The sequence below is a fragment of the Vanacampus margaritifer genome, chromosome 12, assembly GCF_051991255.1.
Source record: "Vanacampus margaritifer isolate UIUO_Vmar chromosome 12, RoL_Vmar_1.0, whole genome shotgun sequence".
Taxonomy (NCBI): Eukaryota; Metazoa; Chordata; class Actinopteri; order Syngnathiformes; family Syngnathidae; genus Vanacampus; species Vanacampus margaritifer.
The window spans coordinates 1299528-1318496 of NC_135443.1; the positions used below are offsets into that span (position 1 = coordinate 1299528).

At 43.3% G+C, this 18969-nt stretch overlaps 2 protein-coding genes across 9 annotated transcripts in view; one reads left to right on the top strand and one right to left on the bottom strand.

Moving 5' to 3' along the window:
• The window catches only part of nckap1 (NCK-associated protein 1), a 23675-nt gene extending 13307 nt beyond the window's left edge, over positions 1 to 10368 (top strand). For 4 of the 8 annotated variants that reach the window (XM_077582386.1, XM_077582387.1, XM_077582388.1 and 1 more), the window contains 18 exons: positions 73 to 154; positions 268 to 326; positions 405 to 550; positions 872 to 1004; positions 1080 to 1226; positions 1828 to 1967; positions 2054 to 2185; positions 2709 to 2927; positions 3303 to 3433; positions 3531 to 3628; positions 3698 to 3791; positions 4407 to 4489; positions 4893 to 4973; positions 5064 to 5157; positions 5258 to 5374; positions 7910 to 8019; positions 8281 to 8370; positions 8527 to 10368. In XM_077582386.1, coding sequence (XP_077438512.1) covers positions 73 to 154; positions 268 to 326; positions 405 to 550; positions 872 to 1004; positions 1080 to 1226; positions 1828 to 1967; positions 2054 to 2185; positions 2709 to 2927; positions 3303 to 3433; positions 3531 to 3628; positions 3698 to 3791; positions 4407 to 4489; positions 4893 to 4973; positions 5064 to 5157; positions 5258 to 5374; positions 7910 to 8019; positions 8281 to 8370; positions 8527 to 8643 — 2073 coding nt within the window. In that variant the 3' untranslated portion in view covers positions 8644 to 10368. The remainder of the gene's footprint in view (positions 1 to 72; positions 155 to 267; positions 327 to 404; positions 551 to 871; positions 1005 to 1079; positions 1227 to 1827; positions 1968 to 2053; positions 2186 to 2708; positions 2928 to 3302; positions 3434 to 3530; positions 3629 to 3697; positions 3792 to 4406; positions 4490 to 4892; positions 4974 to 5063; positions 5158 to 5257; positions 5375 to 7909; positions 8020 to 8280; positions 8371 to 8526) is intronic. The other 4 variants (XM_077582390.1, XM_077582391.1, XM_077582392.1 and 1 more) reach the window with 1 other exon arrangement.
• A 944-nt stretch (positions 10369 to 11312) lies between these two features.
• Positions 11313 to 16171, bottom strand: LOC144061905 (natterin-4-like). The gene is made up of 6 exons (XM_077582823.1): positions 15962 to 16171; positions 14741 to 14797; positions 14496 to 14663; positions 13829 to 13951; positions 13634 to 13750; positions 11313 to 12650 (listed from the first exon to the last, which is right to left on the bottom strand). The coding sequence occupies exons 1-6, from the start codon at positions 16098 to 16100 to the stop codon at positions 11635 to 11637; spliced, it is 1620 nt and encodes a 539-aa protein (XP_077438949.1). The 5' UTR covers positions 16101 to 16171; the 3' UTR covers positions 11313 to 11634.
• Positions 16172 to 18969: the final 2798 nt, after the last annotated feature.

The window sequence follows — 18969 nt, forward strand, 5'->3', positions numbered from 1 at the left end:
TGCCCACATGCGAGTGCATCGCAATATTTGCTCCTTTTCAAACTTGATTTTGTGGGTTTTTTTGTCTACCAGAACCTGTCCGTGTGTCCAGAGGATGAGTCTATCATCATGTCTTCCTTCGTCAACACGATGACGTCACTCAGCGTCAAACAAGGCAAGCGCAGCGGAACTGTGATCATGAACGCGAAGGCTCTTTTGGTGATCCGGACGAAACCTTGAAAGCGACCGTTAAAGATTGCGCAATTGAATGTGAATTGCGTTTTGCAGTTGAGGATGGCGAGGTGTTCGACTTCAGAGGCATGAGGCTCGACTGGTTTAGACTGCAGGTTGGGAAAAAAAATCATAATCAAAAATGTAAAAAGCACCTCTTTTTTTTTTGTTGAAGTCGTGTTTCCTTTGCACAGGCCTACACCAGCGTGTCCAAGGCCAGTCTCGGGATCGCCGACCACAAGGAGCTCGGCAAAATGATGAACACCATCATCTTCCACACCAAGATGGTGGACTCGCTGGTGGAGATGCTGGTGGAGACCTCTGACCTCTCCATATTCTGGTGAGCTTTAAGATGTGCTTGGTGACGGCTACTATTGACTACAATTACGCAACCGGCAAACATAAACAAGAAGTAACATTCACAATACAACACGTAATTAGCGACAACTAAAAACAAATCCCAGCATGCCTAGCGTCAACTTCTACAAGAGGGGTTGAAGCTGCACTAGCCAGCAGGCAGGCCTAGCAGAAATGTGCATAATAGCAACTCATCGGAGACTCGGGCACGATTAAATGTGCCTTTTAGCGGCATTCCTGCGTTTGTCCACGACGCCGAGTTTGTGATGCGTCCGTGAATTTAAAAGTGCGCCCGCTGTGTCAGTTTCTACAGCCGTGCGTTTGAGAAGATGTTCCAGCAGTGCTTGGAGCTTCCCTCGCAGAGCCGCCACTCCATCTGCTTCCCTTTGCTTTGCACACACTTCATGTCGTGCACACACGAGCTGTGTCCCGAGGAGGTAAGCGCGCGCGCGCACACACACAAGTCCCAATATGCCGAGTGTGGCATGTTGCATCTGTCTTCTTCATGCTAGTTTGTGTCCTTGGCTCCATCCCTGCAGCGGCACCACATCGGGGACCGCAGCTTGTCGTTGTGTAACATGTTTCTGGATGAGATGGCCAAACAAGCCCGAAACCTCATCACGGATATCTGCACTGAACAATGTACTCTTAGTGATCAGGTAGGAAGCCGCGCGGACGACTGGCCCGACTCCGTCATGTTTGCCTAGTAACAGTAACGGGGAAAAATATCTCGGGGAAGGTCTTGAGATTTGCAAGACAGTTTGACAAATAGAGAAAATAAAGCCAATGACGAACAGGATATTGAATTGAATTGGAGTCGTTGACGGACATCTGTCTCCATCGACGCCGTGCCTAATGCAAGATTTAACAAATGACACGACGATGATTGTTGTTGTTTAACATTGTTTGGCTGTTTTAAAAGAGACGTGGATGTTTATTGGGTTTGAAGCCACCTCCATAATAGCACCACCTCCATCTTCTAATTGTTTACAAGCAAATAAAAGTCACAAAGAAGACGCTAAAAGTCCTTATGCTGTGATGGGATTTAAAGGCCATTTTATAATAATGCTCGCTGTCACATTAATGTCGGGGTTGTTTTGTTGGCGCGTGACATAAAAAGCCTCTTACGTTGACGTGCGATCTCTCCGCCAGGCTGCGCTCAAGCCAAATCGCCGCGTTAAACATCGTTTACGGCCGACCTGACAATCGTATTCCATCTGTCCGACCGAGCGGCCCTCTCTTATTTCCCTTTGCCGGCAGCTGCTTCCCAAACACTGTGCCAAGACCATCAGCCAGGCCGTCAACAAGAAGAGCAAGAAGGCCACGGGAAAGAAGGGCGAGCCGGAGCGAGAGAAACCGGGAGTGGAGAGCATGAGGAAGAACCGACTACTGGTCACTAAGTAAGAACGCGTACGCACACTGCAGGTTTTGGGCCTCCTTAACGTGTGCCGTTTTCTTCTTCTTCTTCTTCTTCTTCTTCCCCCAGTCTGGACAAATTGCACACGGCGCTATCAGAACTCTGCTTCTCCATCAACTACGTTCCCAACTTGGCGGTGTGGGAGCACACGTTCACGCCGAGAGAGTACCTCACTTCACATCTGGAGATCCGGTTTACCAAGTAAGGATCTACCGGAGGGTTTGAGCATCGACTGACTTGACTTGAGTCACCAAATATGACTTGGGACTTGCTCGGCTGGACTTGGACTTGTTTGGGTTGGCCCATATTGCTTTATAATGAAATCCCCGATTGTGTTCCCAAAATACAAATACCATTTTTTTATTGTTTTTTTTTTTCCCTCCTTCAATAAAAAGAAAAAAGCAAATTATTAAAACTTGGGGAAAGTATTCCCCTAAGCATTTCAATATAATAAATGTTTGACTATTGTTATTATTATTTTTTAAATATACACATTACACAGTATTTTATTTTATTTTTTGGGGATGAAAAAGCCAACGATAGCGTGCATGGTATGCAGCTCAAAGATAAGACACAACTTCGACATCTACCTTCTTCTTTCATTTTAAGACCCACAAAGAGACATAAACCACGTTAACTTAAAGAAGCTGAAGTACACGCACACGTTGATGTCGCACGAAGCAGTAGGAAAAAAAGCCAAATGGACCCGCTGTCCTCCCTCCAGGTCCATCGTGGGCATGACCATGTACAACCAGGCCACTCAGGAGATCGCCAAGCCCAGCGAGCTGCTGACCAGCGTGCGGGCCTACATGACGGTGCTGCAGTCCATCGAGAATTACGTCACCATCGACATCACGCGGGTTTTCAACAACGTCCTGCTGCAGCAGACGCAACATCTGGACAGCCACGGCGAGCCCACCATCACCAGCCTCTACACCAACTGGTCAGTCTCAAAACGTGGCCCGCCGACATTCGCTAACGTCTGCGCATTCTCATCAGACTTGATTGAACTCTTTTGTAAATGGATTCGAACACGAGAAGGACTTTAACAACTGAACAAATGAGACGTGACGTGACAGATATATAATAAGCCTGTGACCACGATAAATGTCTGTTAAATGGCGACTGGAATCGTCTTATCAAAAAATCAACCGCAGCAGTGGTTTAAAAAAATAAAAAATAAAAAAGGCAAAGTTGTGCGCAAACAAGAAAGCCAGAGTGAAACATGACTTTTACGGTTGAAGTGGTGTCCACTAAAATGCCATTTGCAGTCGTCATGGAAACCAACCTTGATGTCAATTATCAAACGGCGGCGCAGGTACCTGGAGACGTTGCTGCGGCAGGTCAGCAACGGACACATCGCTTACTTTCCCGCCATGAAGGCTTTCGTCAACCTGCCCACGGAGAACGAGCTGACCTTCAACGCCGAGGAATACTCCGACATCTCAGGTACGAGCGCCCGCGCATCCTCGCCACTAAAATGTAATCAAATACAAAGAAAAAGAAAACAATCATGATCGGCGACTGTCCTTGCGTTTCCTGCCAGAGATGCGCTCGCTGTCTGAGCTGCTGGGACCGTACGGCATGAAGTTCCTCAGCGAGAGCCTCATGTGGCACATCTCCTCGCAGGTGGCCGAGCTCAAGGTACGAGTGGCCTCACGCGGCACGGTTGCGAGCCTGGCCATCTCTCTCAACGCGGGTTTGTGTGCGCAGAAATTAGTGGTGGAGAACATGGAAGTGTTGACCCAGATGAGAACCAGCTTTGACAAACCCGACCACATGGCGGCGCTCTTCAAAAAGCTCACCTGTAGGCATCATTTTTCTTGATTCTTCGGCAAAATTGACATTTGACTATTTTTGGGGGTGGATACAGATCCGATTTCTGATTTTCAACATTAGCACCACGTTGAATTTTTTGTATATCAAAAAAGCAGATGATAAAAACATTATTTAAAAGATTATTTAAAGGGATACTTGACTCATTGATCCATTTTCAGCAGTCAAAAGTTAATTTTGTCCAGAATAAATTTGATAACTTCCTTGTTTTTAATGTACAATTAATACCTTTAAAAACAAATTTTTCTACTTGTTGTCGACTAAAGATGACATCACCTGTGCTGAGGACGTAGGTAACAACCAATCATGGCTCAGTTTGCTGACCAAACCCAGAAAACAGGTGAGCCATGATTGGTCCTTACCTACTTCCTCGTCATCTTCAGTTGACAGCAAGTGAAAAATTTTGTTTTTAAAGATATTAATTGTCCATGAAAATTAATAAAGTTATCAAAATATATTTTTTTACTGCTGAAAATGGCTCAATGAGTCAAGTGTCCCTTTAACGCATGAACTTGACGATTAATTGCCCAGTCTTAATGTTTGGTCGTCTGTGACGTGGCTATTTTTTTTTTTTTTTTTTTTGTAGCCGTGGACAGCGTCCTGAAGAGGATGACTATCATCGGCGTGATCCTGTCATTCCGCTCCCTGGCCCAGGAAGCACTGCGAGACGTAAGGCGCTGGAATACAAGCACGCTCGATGTCACGTGACGTTTGTCATCCTAGCAGACCATCAGCTGTAATGCAGCCACAGTCAAATTCAATTGCCTTTTCTGGGGACTCCAAATGCAATAACGTGCTCCATTTACCAAACATAACTGTGCAATCCAATAAATAAAATGCTAAAAATGTCAAGTGGGAATGAAACATTATACGGTTTTCACATGCTGTGTGTATAATAAGTGACAGATGACCGCAAGATATCCCACTGAATCTGTGATGGTTGTTTTAAAGTGCTTTAAAAAATAAAGTTGAGATGAGTAATAATTTATATTTAAGAATAAGATTCACCTACATCTAACCTTTTTTATTTTTATGATCATGATGTGCTGCTGTGTCTGTTCTTCCTCCGCAGGTGTTATCTTGCCACATTCCCTTCCTGGTCAGCTCGGTGGAGGATTTCAAGGACCACATTCCCAGAGAAACGGACATGAAGGTACACTCGGCAGCGTCACGCCACTACATTTCCGTTTTGGAACTAGAAATAATCAAGTCAATAAAAAAACATGTTTGCGTCTGTGCCCAGGTGGCCATGAACGTCTACGAGCTATCTTCCGCCGCCGGTTTGCCCTGCGAGATCGACCCGGCCCTGGTGGTGGCGCTGTCCTCGCAAAAGAGCGGTAGGACACACACACACACACACACACACACACACACACACACATGTATGTGTGCCATGTGAGCTTGCACAAAATGTTTTTTTATGATGTGTGTTTGTAGAGAACATCAGTCCAGAGGAGGAATATAAGATAGCGTGTCTGCTGATGGTGTTTGTGGCCGTTTCCTTGCCAACGCTGGCCAGCAACGTGATGTCGCAATACAGCCCCGCCATCGAAGGTACGCACACACAAACGTACATTCGCTATATCCTCACTCGGGTCACGTTAGGGCAGTCCTTCTCAAATAGGAGGGGGGGCGGGGGGGGTGCGATGCCAAAGTGTTTTTTTTCTTCTTCCATGTACTAGAATAACATGTAATTGCACATCCACTACAGTAGGTGGCAGTCACGCTCTCATTGTCAGAGCGTGCACAAGGAGCTTTAGCTCCTCTGGAAAGCCGTAATTACCACAATTTTAAAAAGAAATTACACTATTTATTAGAGATAGACAGATATGGTGTTTTCAGGGCTGATACCGATGTCGATTATTAGTATTCAAGGAGGCCGATAACCGATATTTGAAGCCGATATTCAGTAGGAAAAAAAAAAAGGGGGGGGGGGGTAAAATTAGCGCCAACATTTTTTTTAAATACAAATGCCAATCTTAACTCTTGTCTTAAAACATGTTTTTTGAAAAAAAAAAAATCTGATTTATCAAAATGTGTAAGTTTTTATTTATTTAATTTGACATCACATTAATTGACATAATTTTAAATTTCTAACAAAACGTTCAGGGAGCTCCCAAGGCACAGTACGTCTTAAAAAGTTAAATGAAAATTTAAGCAAATACCATTTCTAAATAAATAAATTTTAAATATTTTTTCCCCAAAATTTTCAAAACTTGCCAGAAAGTTATCTCCACACACACACACACGGGACTGACAAAAATCCTAACTGGACAAACTGTTGACACCTAAATACTTAAATTGATTATTACTACATTTATTTTAAGAATTAATTTGGTAAAAAAAAAAAAAAAAAATGTTTTTAATATATTTTAAAACAGAAGATGTACAAATTTTCTGGAGTATGAAATAGAAATCCTTTTCTTTCATGGGACACAAAATGATGTGTCGGGCCGGATCTGGTCCCCGGGCCTCGACTTTGACACCTGTCTTTTAACGTGCCGTGTTGCCAATTTGAGCAACGTCAGGCTCCAAATATGAAATCTTAAATGTCAAGTAGACTTTGTTTTCCATTTGAAGAAAAAGTAGAGACGCCTCCCGAGCCGAAGCAAACGTTCAAGGACGTCCCACTCGTGTGTTGGCGTGAAACGGAAGAGCGAGACGTCGGCGGCGCTCCGCCGTGTTGCGACCGCGTCGGGAAATGTCATTTACTGCTCCAGTGGCACGAGGCGGCGGCGCACCGCATGCAAACCGGCCGCGATTGATTCATTACGGCGCAGCTTCGCCGCTTATCTCCACGTTAAGGTCACTCCACTCGGCGGCGCTAATTAAAGGTGATTATTGTAAAAAGGCTGCGCTGACTAAAGTTGATTCTGTGGCGTGGCGGAGCGAGAGCCTCTTGATGGAGTCATTGAGACGCGCCGACGCTAACAACCTTGAAATGAAAGGCGCCATTGTTAATCAGGGCCGTTGGAAGAGGATAATAACTCGTAATAGGCTCTTTTGTTAGTATGAAGCACATCTCAATATCACACACACACGCTAACACACACATTGTGTGTTAAATGTCACTTATATTTGGTATCAAATACCTGAATGGCGTCCATCTTGTCCTGTCTAAAAGAACACTTTGTGTCCCGTTACATTTTAAACCGGTGACGGGAAAACTTTTGTGCTCACTAGTCATGGACCGACTGATCAGGTCATTTGGAGGTAAGTTAAAAAAAATAAAAAATAAATGTATGCTCCCTTCAAAAACGTTAATAGTTTCTTGTTTTAATTGTAACTAGAGCTGTCAAGCGATTAGATTTTTAAATCAGATTGATCACATCTTAGAATTTTGATTAATCTCGATTAATCGCTTACTTTTTATCAACATTTTTTGCCCGCCAAATTTAAAAATATGCGTTAATTTTTCCAATTGTTCCCCTGCACACGCTCCTTCTCTTTTTCAAATCAGTTCATTATTTGCACAATTTAAAATGAAATAAAATGACCCAAATAGTTTGACATGAAATATTCTGAATGTCATATGCCAACATTTATTAAATACTTTACTTGAATGCATGCAGTTATGTTTATTGCTCAAACACCTCAGCTAAAGGATCATCTGTGGTCAAAATTTATAGTGTGATTAATCTGCATTAATACGTGACTAATGCGATCATTTTTTGTGATTAGTTAATTAGCTTTAACAGCACTAATTGTAACACTAATATAATTTCAAACTCATCTTACACAACATTAACTTAGCTTAAAAATGACAGATTGGGGGCGGGGGGGGGGGGGGTCGATGGTGTACCACGATGACATACTGTCTTATTTAACACCAATTACTCTCCTGCGTTCCAAATTGGGCTTTGACGCCATTTTGTAACATTTCAAAGCAATTACAAAAAAATTAATAATAAATTAGACTAAAAATGTGTTTATTTATGAAGTTAATATTGCAGGACTGTTAAAGGAAAAGCTTGGTGGGCCAGCCAGCCCCCCACCCCACACACACACTCCAGCCTGTCCCTAAACTTTTGTCACCCAAGAAAGAGGAGCCAGCCTGTGCTAACGATGTGCATTTGCTGCCCCCTGCAGGCCACTGTAACAACATCCACTGCCTGGCCAAAGCCATCAACCAGATCGCCGCCGCACTCTTCACCATCCACAAAGGAAGCATCGAGGACCGCCTCAAAGAGTTCCTGGCTGTAAGAAGTTCAACTTGACTACACGTTTGTTTTCCAACATATTGTATGTGACGTCATCCCATTCTTCATTCATTTTCTCCGGAAGAACCTTGAGCCGTCATTGACCGCACGTCAACAAGTCGACCACCTAACTATACTGTTGTGTTATTGCTTTCGGTTGACAGCAATTAAGAATACGCACCGCAGAAGAAGCCAGTTTGTGTGCTAGCGTGTCATTCATGACGTGTGTGTGTGTGTGCGTATGTGTACGTGTGCGTGTAGCTGGCCTCGTCCAGCCTTCTGAAGATCGGCCAGGAGACGGACAAGATGACGACGCGTAACAGAGAGTCGGTTTACCTGCTGCTGGACATGGTGAGATTTGATGCATATTTTAAATGATGGTCAACAAAAACAGCACTAAAATGAATTCAAAAGGTGAATTACGATACAGTTGGGGAACACTACGTCCTTATTTGTATTTGTGGTAGTGTCCATTTGTGTGTTTGATGTGTGTGGTTGTGTTGTCAGATTGTGCAGGAGTCGCCCTTCCTGACCATGGACTTGCTGGAATCCTGCTTCCCATACGTGCTCCTGCGGAACGCCTACCACGCCGTCTACAAGCAGAGCATCAGCGCCAACGCATAAACACGCGCACACACACTCCTGCCGTCTGCTTCCGTTGTAGACGCACAACTGACAGTACACTAAAACATATTTCCACATACACACGACGGTGTTCCCCCGCCCATTTGCTATTCGCTACTTACAAGTTGGCATATGCACAGATTTTTTTTTTTGTAAGAACCTGCCCTCCGTTATTTGCTGAAGAACTCATTTTCAAACACCCATAAGTGCCAAAACATCTCACCAAAGCACCGTCTAATGGAAAAGTAGTGCTCCGGCGCATCTTGTGGCAGGAACAAAATGGAATTGAGGCAAGGAGCTTCTATTAGACAGGCTAATAAAAACTCTTTTTTTTTCTTTTTTTTTTTGTAGTGCTTTGGCACCATCTTGTGGCATCTATAAGAAATGATAAAACCTTCCTGGGCGGCATCAATTTCTTGCAGATTGTCACTTTTGTCCCCATCCCACGCAATTTTGAGGATTACAGAGGAGCGATGCTGCAGAAAAAAAAAACATTTAGAATTGCTTATAAATGCCACAAGATGGCGCCAAAGCACTACTTTTAAAAAAAAAAAAAAACAATAGACACGACTTCAGCCCTTTATTAGAAGCTCCTCTTCTAAATTGTCACCTATAGATCTTACCTGATAGCAGCAAACCACTACATTTGTCTAAAAGCGCCACCTCAACTCACAAGATGGCAGCAAATCACTGCTTTTGTTGAAATTAAGATCCTCAACCCATAAACCCCTGCCACCAACAGGGCTACTTTTGTCTAAACCAAGCTACTTCAACATAGTTTGTTGGCATCCAAGAGAGATGGCAACACAAATAAGTGAGTTTTTTAGCCACCAACAGCGGATGGGTCCCCCCCACACACACAAAAATCTGTAAATATGCAAATGCTGAATTGTGAATATTCATGGGTTCACTGTACGGTAGTGCTACCAAGTCAAAACAAAAAATACACGCATACACTCACTATGTAAACAAGTACATACGATGGCTGACCAACCAACATGTGACACAAACATACGAGCTGGATGAAGTTGGGGATCAGTCGACATTTATTTGTGTTTTTATTTCTTTAAAACAAAAAAAAATATTTCATGCTGTTGCTAGGGGAACCGTAACCTTGGCAACACAAAACAAACGTGAGCGTTTGTTATACGAGGACAAAAAAATTATAAATAAATAGTATATATAAATATACAGTCTATATATTGAGTTGACACTAAACTATTTGACGGCTTGTATGTGGTGGTGACGGATTTGGATGATTTCTTTCCTTGATGTTTATTTTTTATTTCTGCTCGAGGAGGGCGGCTGACGTTTGCTTGCCGTTTGTGTACATTTTCCGTTTGTTACACGGACAGTCGAATCATTTTGCCGCCTCGTGACATTTCATAGCAAAAACACTCGCGCACGCATACACAAGTTGTAACGTGGTGATTTTGGTTCTTTTCTAGCTAGTGCAACAAACTCTTTGTGGGTTATATAAAAAAATGTTTTTGATGTGAACTCAACTGGTCTGTTTTTACGTTTTCTTACTTTTTCAATTGTGTTAACAACACTACATAATGTTTGTGTGAGAGAGGGGAGGGGAGGGGGAGGGGAGGGTGGGATGTGGTTTCATGCATTCTGTAACATAGTGGAGTAAAAAAAAAAAAGACCAGTATGTCCTCAGCTGCTCTTAATCACGGTTAATAAAGTACAAGTGAACATGTCTTCATTTGTCTGCGTGGACTCTCAGCAGTTTGTTCTTTGCAGCCTAGCTCACTTCACCGCAGTACATGACAGGTACCAGTAGAGGGCGCTCTGTTTTTTTTTAATAACTTTAATTTAACAGAAGAATACAAGTCAAGGAAATCGTCGTGTGCTTATCAAGCCTTTATTTGGAAAATGGATTAGTGATCCCATTTATGAACAGGTGACAAGTTTGATATATTATTTAGCAGTCATGTCCACGAAATGAGTCTAGAATGAAGTGAAATGTCAAACGACGATTTATTTGACTGAATACTTTACTGAATGCTTGTTAATGTACATTGTCCTGTGAGGGGCCTCCATTTTCAGAAAGTCTCCCATGTGTCAAAAATGGAGTCAAGCCAAGCTTCAGGTTGATATTGACTTACCGTGTCTGACGACTTGACAACTTTTCCTCCTCTTCGCTCGTCAACACCGGCAAAGCAGCACCTGCTGCTCGGTGATGACGAAGGCAACTTTGACCAAATAACATTTGGCAGCCTCGGCCTCAAGAGAAGCGAGGCTTGCAGCAGAGTCGTGAAGCCGAGGCCTCCAGTGCAGATGATTCCTCATGACCGCATTCACGCCAGCAGACATGATTAAATAAAATGTTCCATCTCTTCAAATGTGCGCGACACATCAGCATGGCATCACGTACGCCGCCGCGCGCCGGTGGCCAACCCTGGTCCTCGAGAGCCACAATCCAGCCTGTTTTCCATGTTTCTCTCCCCTAACACACCTGGTTCATGATCAGGATCGTTATTAGGCTTCTGCAAAGCTGGCTGATTAGCTGATCATTAGATTCAGCTGCGCTGCAGGAGGGAAACATGGAAAACAGGCTGGATTGTGGCTCTCGAGGACCGAACTTGGCCACCCCTTTGTCGTACAGCATCAAAGCGCACACACACACCAGAGGCGCGAAACAGATGTGGAGACACAGCAGCTCACTTTCCCACTCATTTTTATTTTGAGTGTAACATAAATTTTAATAAAGTTATACACTTGTGAGAAAAAAAACTTCAACAGAGCAAAGCATGAATGTAAGAAGCAACACAAGAGAAAGTTACGCAACAGTCAACACAATCATTAGTCATCAAAAACTTCATTTTATCTCCATTTTATAATGACTATTTTAACTAGCGGTATTCTTTGTCAATTGCTTGAACGCTTACTTGTCTCTGCGTGCCCTTGGGATTGACTGTCCAGGGACGCACAGGGTGCGAGCAAGCGTAAAAGTGGAAACCGCTTTTACGTGGAGTCATCATCTTAGCAAGGTTGAGCAACAGGCAGAGCGTCACAGCCTTCGTTTTGAGCTGTGAACTTATCAAACCCCTTGGAATGGAAGGTCCCGGTGACCCTGACCGACCTGGTCACCATGCTGACATAGGTGCGCTTGAGACGGGCCGTGAACGGGACCTTCAAGCTGGTCGGCCTGGCCAGCAGTGTGACGTTGCACGAATGACGGGGGGGCACCTGGATGTGCGTCGTAACGGGCTGACTGGTGGTCTTGGTGATGGAGGTGGTCCCTTGAGACAACTTGAAGGTGGAGACGGGCTTGAAGTCAATCTTTTCTTCATTGAGGAAGGGGGTTCCGTCCGTGATAGTGACGCCGACTTCCACCAAGACCCCGAAGTTGATCTCCCACTTCCGGGTTGACGTGAAGGAAAAATAGAGAGTGGCCTCGTCGTTGAATGGCTGGCAGGTCCAGTTTGGAATTGAGTGCTTCTGAGTGATATACTTGAGACGGGTGACGCCCACTGTTTCGTATTTGATGTCCATCAGGTGCTCCTCCTGGACGTCTTTGTTCATCACCAGGACCTGGTACTCCGGGTACGTCCAAACGCTCCGCCCCCAGGGAAGGTTGAACACCTTTCGGCTAACTTCCACTTCTCCCAGTCCGTAACGATTCTTCCCAATGCAGTAGTCTTTGTTGACGCAGGTCTTAATAGAATGTGGAGATACTGAACCGTCGTCTTCGTATTTCCACTCCAGAACCGCAAAGTCGGCAACGTTGACCAGCAACTCGAACCTCGTTTCGGTGTACACCGCTGTGTTGGAAGTGTAGACACAAGCATTCCTGCCTTTGTTGGGGACGAAGTAGCCTGGGTGGCAGTCCACTTTGCAGATGTACTCTGTGCGGCTCATGTACGAGTTGTAGATGGACACGGCGTGATCTGGGACAGAGCCAGTCCACTTCTTCCATTCCAGGTTTGCGTCGTCAGGCAGCACGTCAACCAGGGGAATTTCCTGCCTCTGTTCCGGATCGAGAATGGAAGACATCACTGTTGTGTGAAGGAAAGAAGAAAAAAGACGTCAAACTAAAATTGAAATCACAAAAATTAAATTTCCTTTAAGAAATGAAAACTCAAACTGCATCTTATGTTGAGAAAACTAAAATAGCAACAATTGACATCCTTGTCAATTACTATCAGACAGTTCATATGAAATGTGTTTTTCGGTCTTGCTGTACATACAGAAGAAGGAAGGTCAGAAGGTCAAGTCATTTGAGGATTGTAGTTGACTTTATGACAATAGTTCAGCGTCTTCTTGAAAGTGGATTTTGTGTAATTATAGTATTGTAACACGTTGTTTGGAAAAAAATATTTTTATTTATTTAGGAAATGTGTATTTTTATTTACTTGCAATGTACTCATTTGTTTTGTGGATTATTACTACTTTTGTATTTTAGTTTCATACTGAGGTGTTTTGTGTACTACTGCACATGTTATGAGCCGAGAGGAGAGAGAGGTGTAACCGAGCGAGCCTCGTTCTGTATCAAAACATGAGCGCAATCCTGTAAAAGATCGACAGATGACTCAAGATTTGTTCTGGCTATAAGCGGACTGTCACAGCCATTAGGAAAGTACGACAGGAGCTTGGGCGCCATCTAGTGGCTCACTACAGTATAGTGGTGATCACCTTGTCAAAGTGCGTTCCATTTTTTGACCTGGCAAATAATGAAGGTTAGTTTACATTGCTACTGAGATGCAATGTTTTTTTTTTGTACAGAACAATTTCGAAAAGTTAGAACTTTCTAGTTTGAAAATTTGAATTGAGTAAGCTATGTCTTAATTGGCATTTTAAATGTTTTTTTCTGTATTGCGCTTATTGACTGACGTGCTTACCAGTAGTGAATGTGATCATGTGTGTTAATGTGAAATAAAAACGTTTACTATTCACATTTTAAAAATATTCAAATGATGACAAACACTGATTTGGGCAATTCATGTAACGACCGTACAATCACCTCTGATCACATCCTTACCGTTTCCTCTTTTCTTGCAGATGAAGCTTCTCTTGTTGTGGCACGCGTCGACCCTCCAGTAGCCGCTGGGAGTGACGAAGGACAGACAGCGTCCCGGGTCGTCGTCATCGGGGTGACCTGCAAGCAGGCCACATGCTCAGCTCAGCGCGCCTCCGTTTCTCCGCACTGCAGCCGACAAAACGTTTTGACACCGACCTGCGTCCAAGTGGACGAAAGTGATGGGGGTTCCGTCGCACCACTTGGCGCCGTCGTCGCGGATGGGGGCGTTGGCGCCCAACCACAGAGAGGTCGCGAAGGTCGGCTCAAGAGCGGTCAGAGCTTTGGAACCGAGGAAAACATGGAAAAGAGTTAGAAATGGAAACGTATGTGCTTTGCAACGCTCACTCAAAAAAAACAATCATGACCGTTTGTTTTTAAGTGTTGTCATCTATTTGATTACATTTTTCCAAATGTATTGAGATTACTGTACAATAAACTATGAAAAGGGATTCAGTTGAAATGTGTGAATAGAGTTGAAATATGGCAAGCCGCAAATGAACGATTCATTTTGTGCTTTCCATTGGGTTGACAAATATTTTATATATAGCTTTTAACATTTACAAGGACTTTTCCAGCATGCAAAGCTGCATGTGTTTATAGTTCAAGCCTTCTCAAGGTGTTGCTGATCGCTAATTACAACATTTCACGTGAAGGTGAGTTGTGTGTCTTTTAAAGCAGACTTTTGTGACAAGTTTACACATGTTGATGCGTAATTCACATACTTCATTCTTAGTTGTTTATTTACATTGAATTGGCAAACAAACAGCTTTTATGTTGTGTTGCATGTTGATGTTCAGATTGAAGACGGGCCAGCTGAGCCTACCATGTACGAAGGTTTGCTCGTTCGAGTCATTGATGCTGAGAAGGTTCCCTCCGAGGAGGACGCAGTGGTCTTGTGCCTCCTCCCATGTCTTGGCGGCCTTACGGTCAAGCAGGTAGCAGAAGTCGTTGGACGGGTTGTCCAGCCACCAGCCGCATTTGGCGCTCTCGCCTGCAAGCGAGATGAGGATTGAGAATGAGCAAAGTCGCGTGTGTTACAGCATGTAGGTTGCATTGTGTGACGCCCACCTTGCGGATGTTGAGCAGCGGCAGGGGCGTGATTATACCACAAATAGAGGATCAAAACTGCCAAAAGAAAGTCAAAAATCAATCCAAATATCATTAAAAAATTATAATACACAGAAATAAACTAAAATATACATTAATAAATATATAAAAGTATAAAATAATACGATGAAAATATAAAACGACTATTTATGTATGCAGAAATACAAAATATATTAATAGAATGAAATATCAATCAAAACGCTCTGCTCTCATATTTCTTTATCATGCAAATAAAGACAGAACAAAAATGAACACGACATAAATGGGTCAGTCACCATGCTGAGCCTCATTTTGAGTCAAAAGCCATAGAATAAAAACGAATAATAATAATAATAATAATGGTGACTTCGAAAGCCAAGTAGTTTTTTTTTATTTTTAGGTGGGAAAAAGTTGGTAGGTGCATTTCAAGTGCTGCCCTCAGGGAGGCGCTGCAGGGCAACTAAAAGGCCACCTCAAACCCAAGTAACGCGCACACTCACTTTCACCAAAAAGGCAACAATAAAGCGCATTTTCTCGTCGTGATATTTTTTTTTTTAGAACTGTTGGGTCAAAGACGACCCAATATGGATAAAAAAAAATTAAAAAAGGACCGACCCGGTAACTTGAGTTAACCTTCTGAGTTGTTTTGTACAATTGCCAAAGTTGGTCAAATTGACCCAAGCAGTTGTTAAGAGCATCACAAAGGCATCTTGCTTTTTTGCAATATGTGACGTCATGCGCATTATGATGACAAGAAGGCTTTGATTTGTAATTGCCAGCGATTTGCAGGTGTTCTGATGAAGAGGCCTTTCGACGTCACTGTTTCATTCCACGCCACCCAAAACGTGCCTTTCTAAGCAAACGCGATGACAAGACATCAAAGGAAAACTTTGAAAAGTGTCACTAGACGAGGCACGTGACGTGTCGCGTTCGGACCATGGAAGGCAGCCTTCTTTTTTTTCTTCCACTGGTCTATATTGTTCTAAACATTCCAAATCACTTTTATTTCCATAACGCGCTTTATTCTAGCCAATTAATTTGCTCTGAAAAAACATGCGAAACCTTCGACTTGATTGCAACAAACGCGATTTGGAGCTTCACGTCAATGATACGTTCGAACGAGATCAACTGACTTGAAGACAAACGTAACGGAGCAGCGACAAGACATTTCCATGCAAGTTAATAAGCAGGATATTTACTGACATGCCAAAGTCAAGCTCAGGCCGAAGGTGAAGCTGAGCGCACACGCAGAATCCTTCCTCATCTTGCTCGTGTCGTTGCGCAGATCAGCTCGAGACGATTCTGTGTGCAGGCCACAACAAGTGACCAGTCGGGCCCACATACTGGTCCAGTCCACTGTGGTGTGAGTGTTCAGAGACTGAGCTCTGCTGGGTTCCACCCTCGGCCACGCCCAAGCGCGACTTGACGCCAGACGCTTTGTTGACTTTGATTGTGCAAAGTATGACGTAAAGTGGTTGTAATCGACTTGTTCAAGTCAGCCAATAAGAGATGAGTTGACAGCAGGCCTTAAGAACTTTTGGAAGATGAGAGCAAATTATTTGGGAGGGATTCATGCCACTTTGATGCAAAGTTATGAAATATTGCATTTGCTGTCATTATTTTTCATAATGTCAGGATTTTTTTTTTTACTGAGTAGCCTATCATGTAGCATCATATTCGTTTATGTGAAGACACGGATCATGTGGAAGATTTGCCACCATACTTAGGAAATGGAGATCAACATGCAACCGCTTTTCTGCCATTGTTCAATATATCCTATCGATTGTGTATATTGTTTCAGTCTTTTCCAAACTGAAGCTAATCATGAAGACTCCCCATTCATTGTTGATGACTTTGCTCAGCAGTTTATGTCCTCAAACACTGTCAGACATTTTAAGTGCTTTTTTACAGCAATTTACCGGCCACACGGTTGCCAGTCATTTACTGTCATTTTAAATTACAGTGTCAGAACTGTATTTCACATTTACAGTAGTAAAGAGTTACTGTAAAGATGGAATGTGGTTTTTAACTGTAAATGGCCTAATTTTACAGTACAGTATACTGTAACTTCTTTTTTTTTCTTTTTTTAAATGCAGGCCAAACACTAATTTTAATCCAAAAAATGTTTAAATTGTGTTTGTTTATAAAATTTGCAGCATGTACAATTATTCAAAACAATAATTTACAGTCATTTGAATTAATTTACCAGCATTGAAATTCATTTCATTTAAGCATTTTGTCAATATTATTTCTTTGTCTTTTCTTGTTCAAACCCCAGAAAAACAAATTTGCTGTGGCTCAGTACCACATTGCTAAAGATAATCTCTGTGTGTGTTAACGGTCGTGTTGTTGGTGTTGTTGACATTTTAACATTTTATTTGATATTTCAACTGTTTTGAATTTAGTTATAGTTGTGCAGGTGTAATTATGTTAACTCAATATAGCTTGATGAGTAATGCTTTTGTCCCCTTTGTTATCTGTTCTCGTTTCCCAGAAATGAGAAAGTTACTAAGTTTCTTTTATTTATCTAAGAAGTCTAGTTTCTATTCGTTAGAAATCCGGTTTTTGAAAGTTCAAGGACGAGCTAGCATACTGGGAGAAAGTCATCTGCTGGGAAACATTGTTTTTTTCTAATACAACGCGGCTTGGTGAGATTCCTCCGCGTCATCAGAAACTTTCCGATTAAAAAAACCTTGCAAGGATCACGAGATCTCAACTCTGATTTATTTGAACACGCAAAAGATGACAAAAACAGGTCATCTAACCGTGTCAACCAATTGTGTTGCTGGCAAAAGGCAATCAGCAATTTCTCCTATGATGTACACAGACAGACAGATAACATTGAAAACATTCATTTGATGAATACAAACTTTTGCTTTTGCTCCTGTGAACGAATAAGCAGCTGCTGTAACGTTCGTTGCGAGCAAATCAGTTAAAAAATTGAACCTAGAAGAAAAAATGTACAATTTGACCAAGTCATATATGTTTACTGTAAATCTCAGAACCAAATTAGAACCTGCTTCTCTATGTTAAAAACATAAGACACATAATCCGAAGAATACAAACAACGCATCTGTGAAGCCCAGATTCTCCTCTAAAACGTCGGCAACTTTGACCTCCATGCTCACTGTCCATTTTGTGGCAAAAAACACACACATTGCACATATTGAAAGAGCCGTACTTTTAAAATTCAACAATAAATAAATAAATACATCAAATGAAGACTGTTATCAAGCAGTATCATTCTTGCTGCGGCAGGAGGGTCATCTCTACTTCTAGTGACAACTTTGTTGCATGTTTCCAAGTGCTCGTGCCAAGTTCTAATCTTCAAGGTCTTTCAAGCTTATTTGGCACATCTTTGCTTCAAAGCGTTGCTATGTGGCGAGAACAAGGTGGCAATTACGCAAAGAAGTTGAGTCATGGGAGACTTAAAGACTTCTTCAACAACGATACATTGAAAACAAACATCAACTAAGACTAATACTTGGCAAGGGGGCAAACTAATAAGAACAAATACAAAATAACATCGGGCAGCACGGTGGCTGACTGGTTAGCACGGTGGCTGGCTGGTTAGCACGGTGGCTGGCTGGTTAGCACGGTGGCTGGCTGGTTAGCACGGTGGCTGACTGGTTAGCACGGTGGCTGACTGGTTAGCACGTGGCTGGCTGGTTAGCACGGTGGCTGACTGGCTAGCACGGTGGCTGACTGGTTAGCACGTGGCTGGCTGGTTAGCACGGTGGCTGACTGGTTAGCACGGTGGCTGACTGGTTAGCACGTGGCTGACTGGTTAGCACGGTGGCTGGCTGGTTAGCACGGTGGCTGGCTGGTTAGCACGGTGGCTGGCTGGTTAGCACGTGGCTGACTGGTTAGCACGGTGGCTGGCTGGTTAGCACGGTGGCTGGCTGGTTAGCACGGTGGCTGGCTGGTTAGCACGGTGGCTGGCTGGTTAGCACGGTGGCTGACTGGTTAGCACGGTGGCTGACTGGTTAGCACGTGGCTGGCTGGTTAGCACGGTGGCTGACTGGCTAGCACGGTGGCTGACTGGTTAGCACGTGGCTGGCTGGTTAGCACGGTGGCTGACTGGTTAGCACGGTGGCTGACTGGTTAGCACGTGGCTGACTGGTTAGCACGGTGGCTGGCTGGTTAGCACGGTGGCTGGCTGGTTAGCACGGTGGCTGGCTGGTTAGCACGGTGGCTGACTGGTTAGCACG

Excerpts from the sequence above, each read along its gene's own strand:
- LOC144061905 (XM_077582823.1), bottom strand. The coding sequence starts at position 16,100 with ATGTGGGCCCGACTGGTCACTTGTTGTGGCCTGCACACAGAATCGTCT. Across the intron at positions 14,798-15,961 it reads CCTGAGCTTGACTTTGGCAT|TTTTGATCCTCTATTTGTGG; the intron begins GTCAGTAAATAT and ends TTCTTTTGGCAG. Across the intron at positions 13,952-14,495 it reads CGAGCAAACCTTCGTACATG|CTCTGACCGCTCTTGAGCCG; the intron begins GTAGGCTCAGCT and ends TCGGTTCCAAAG.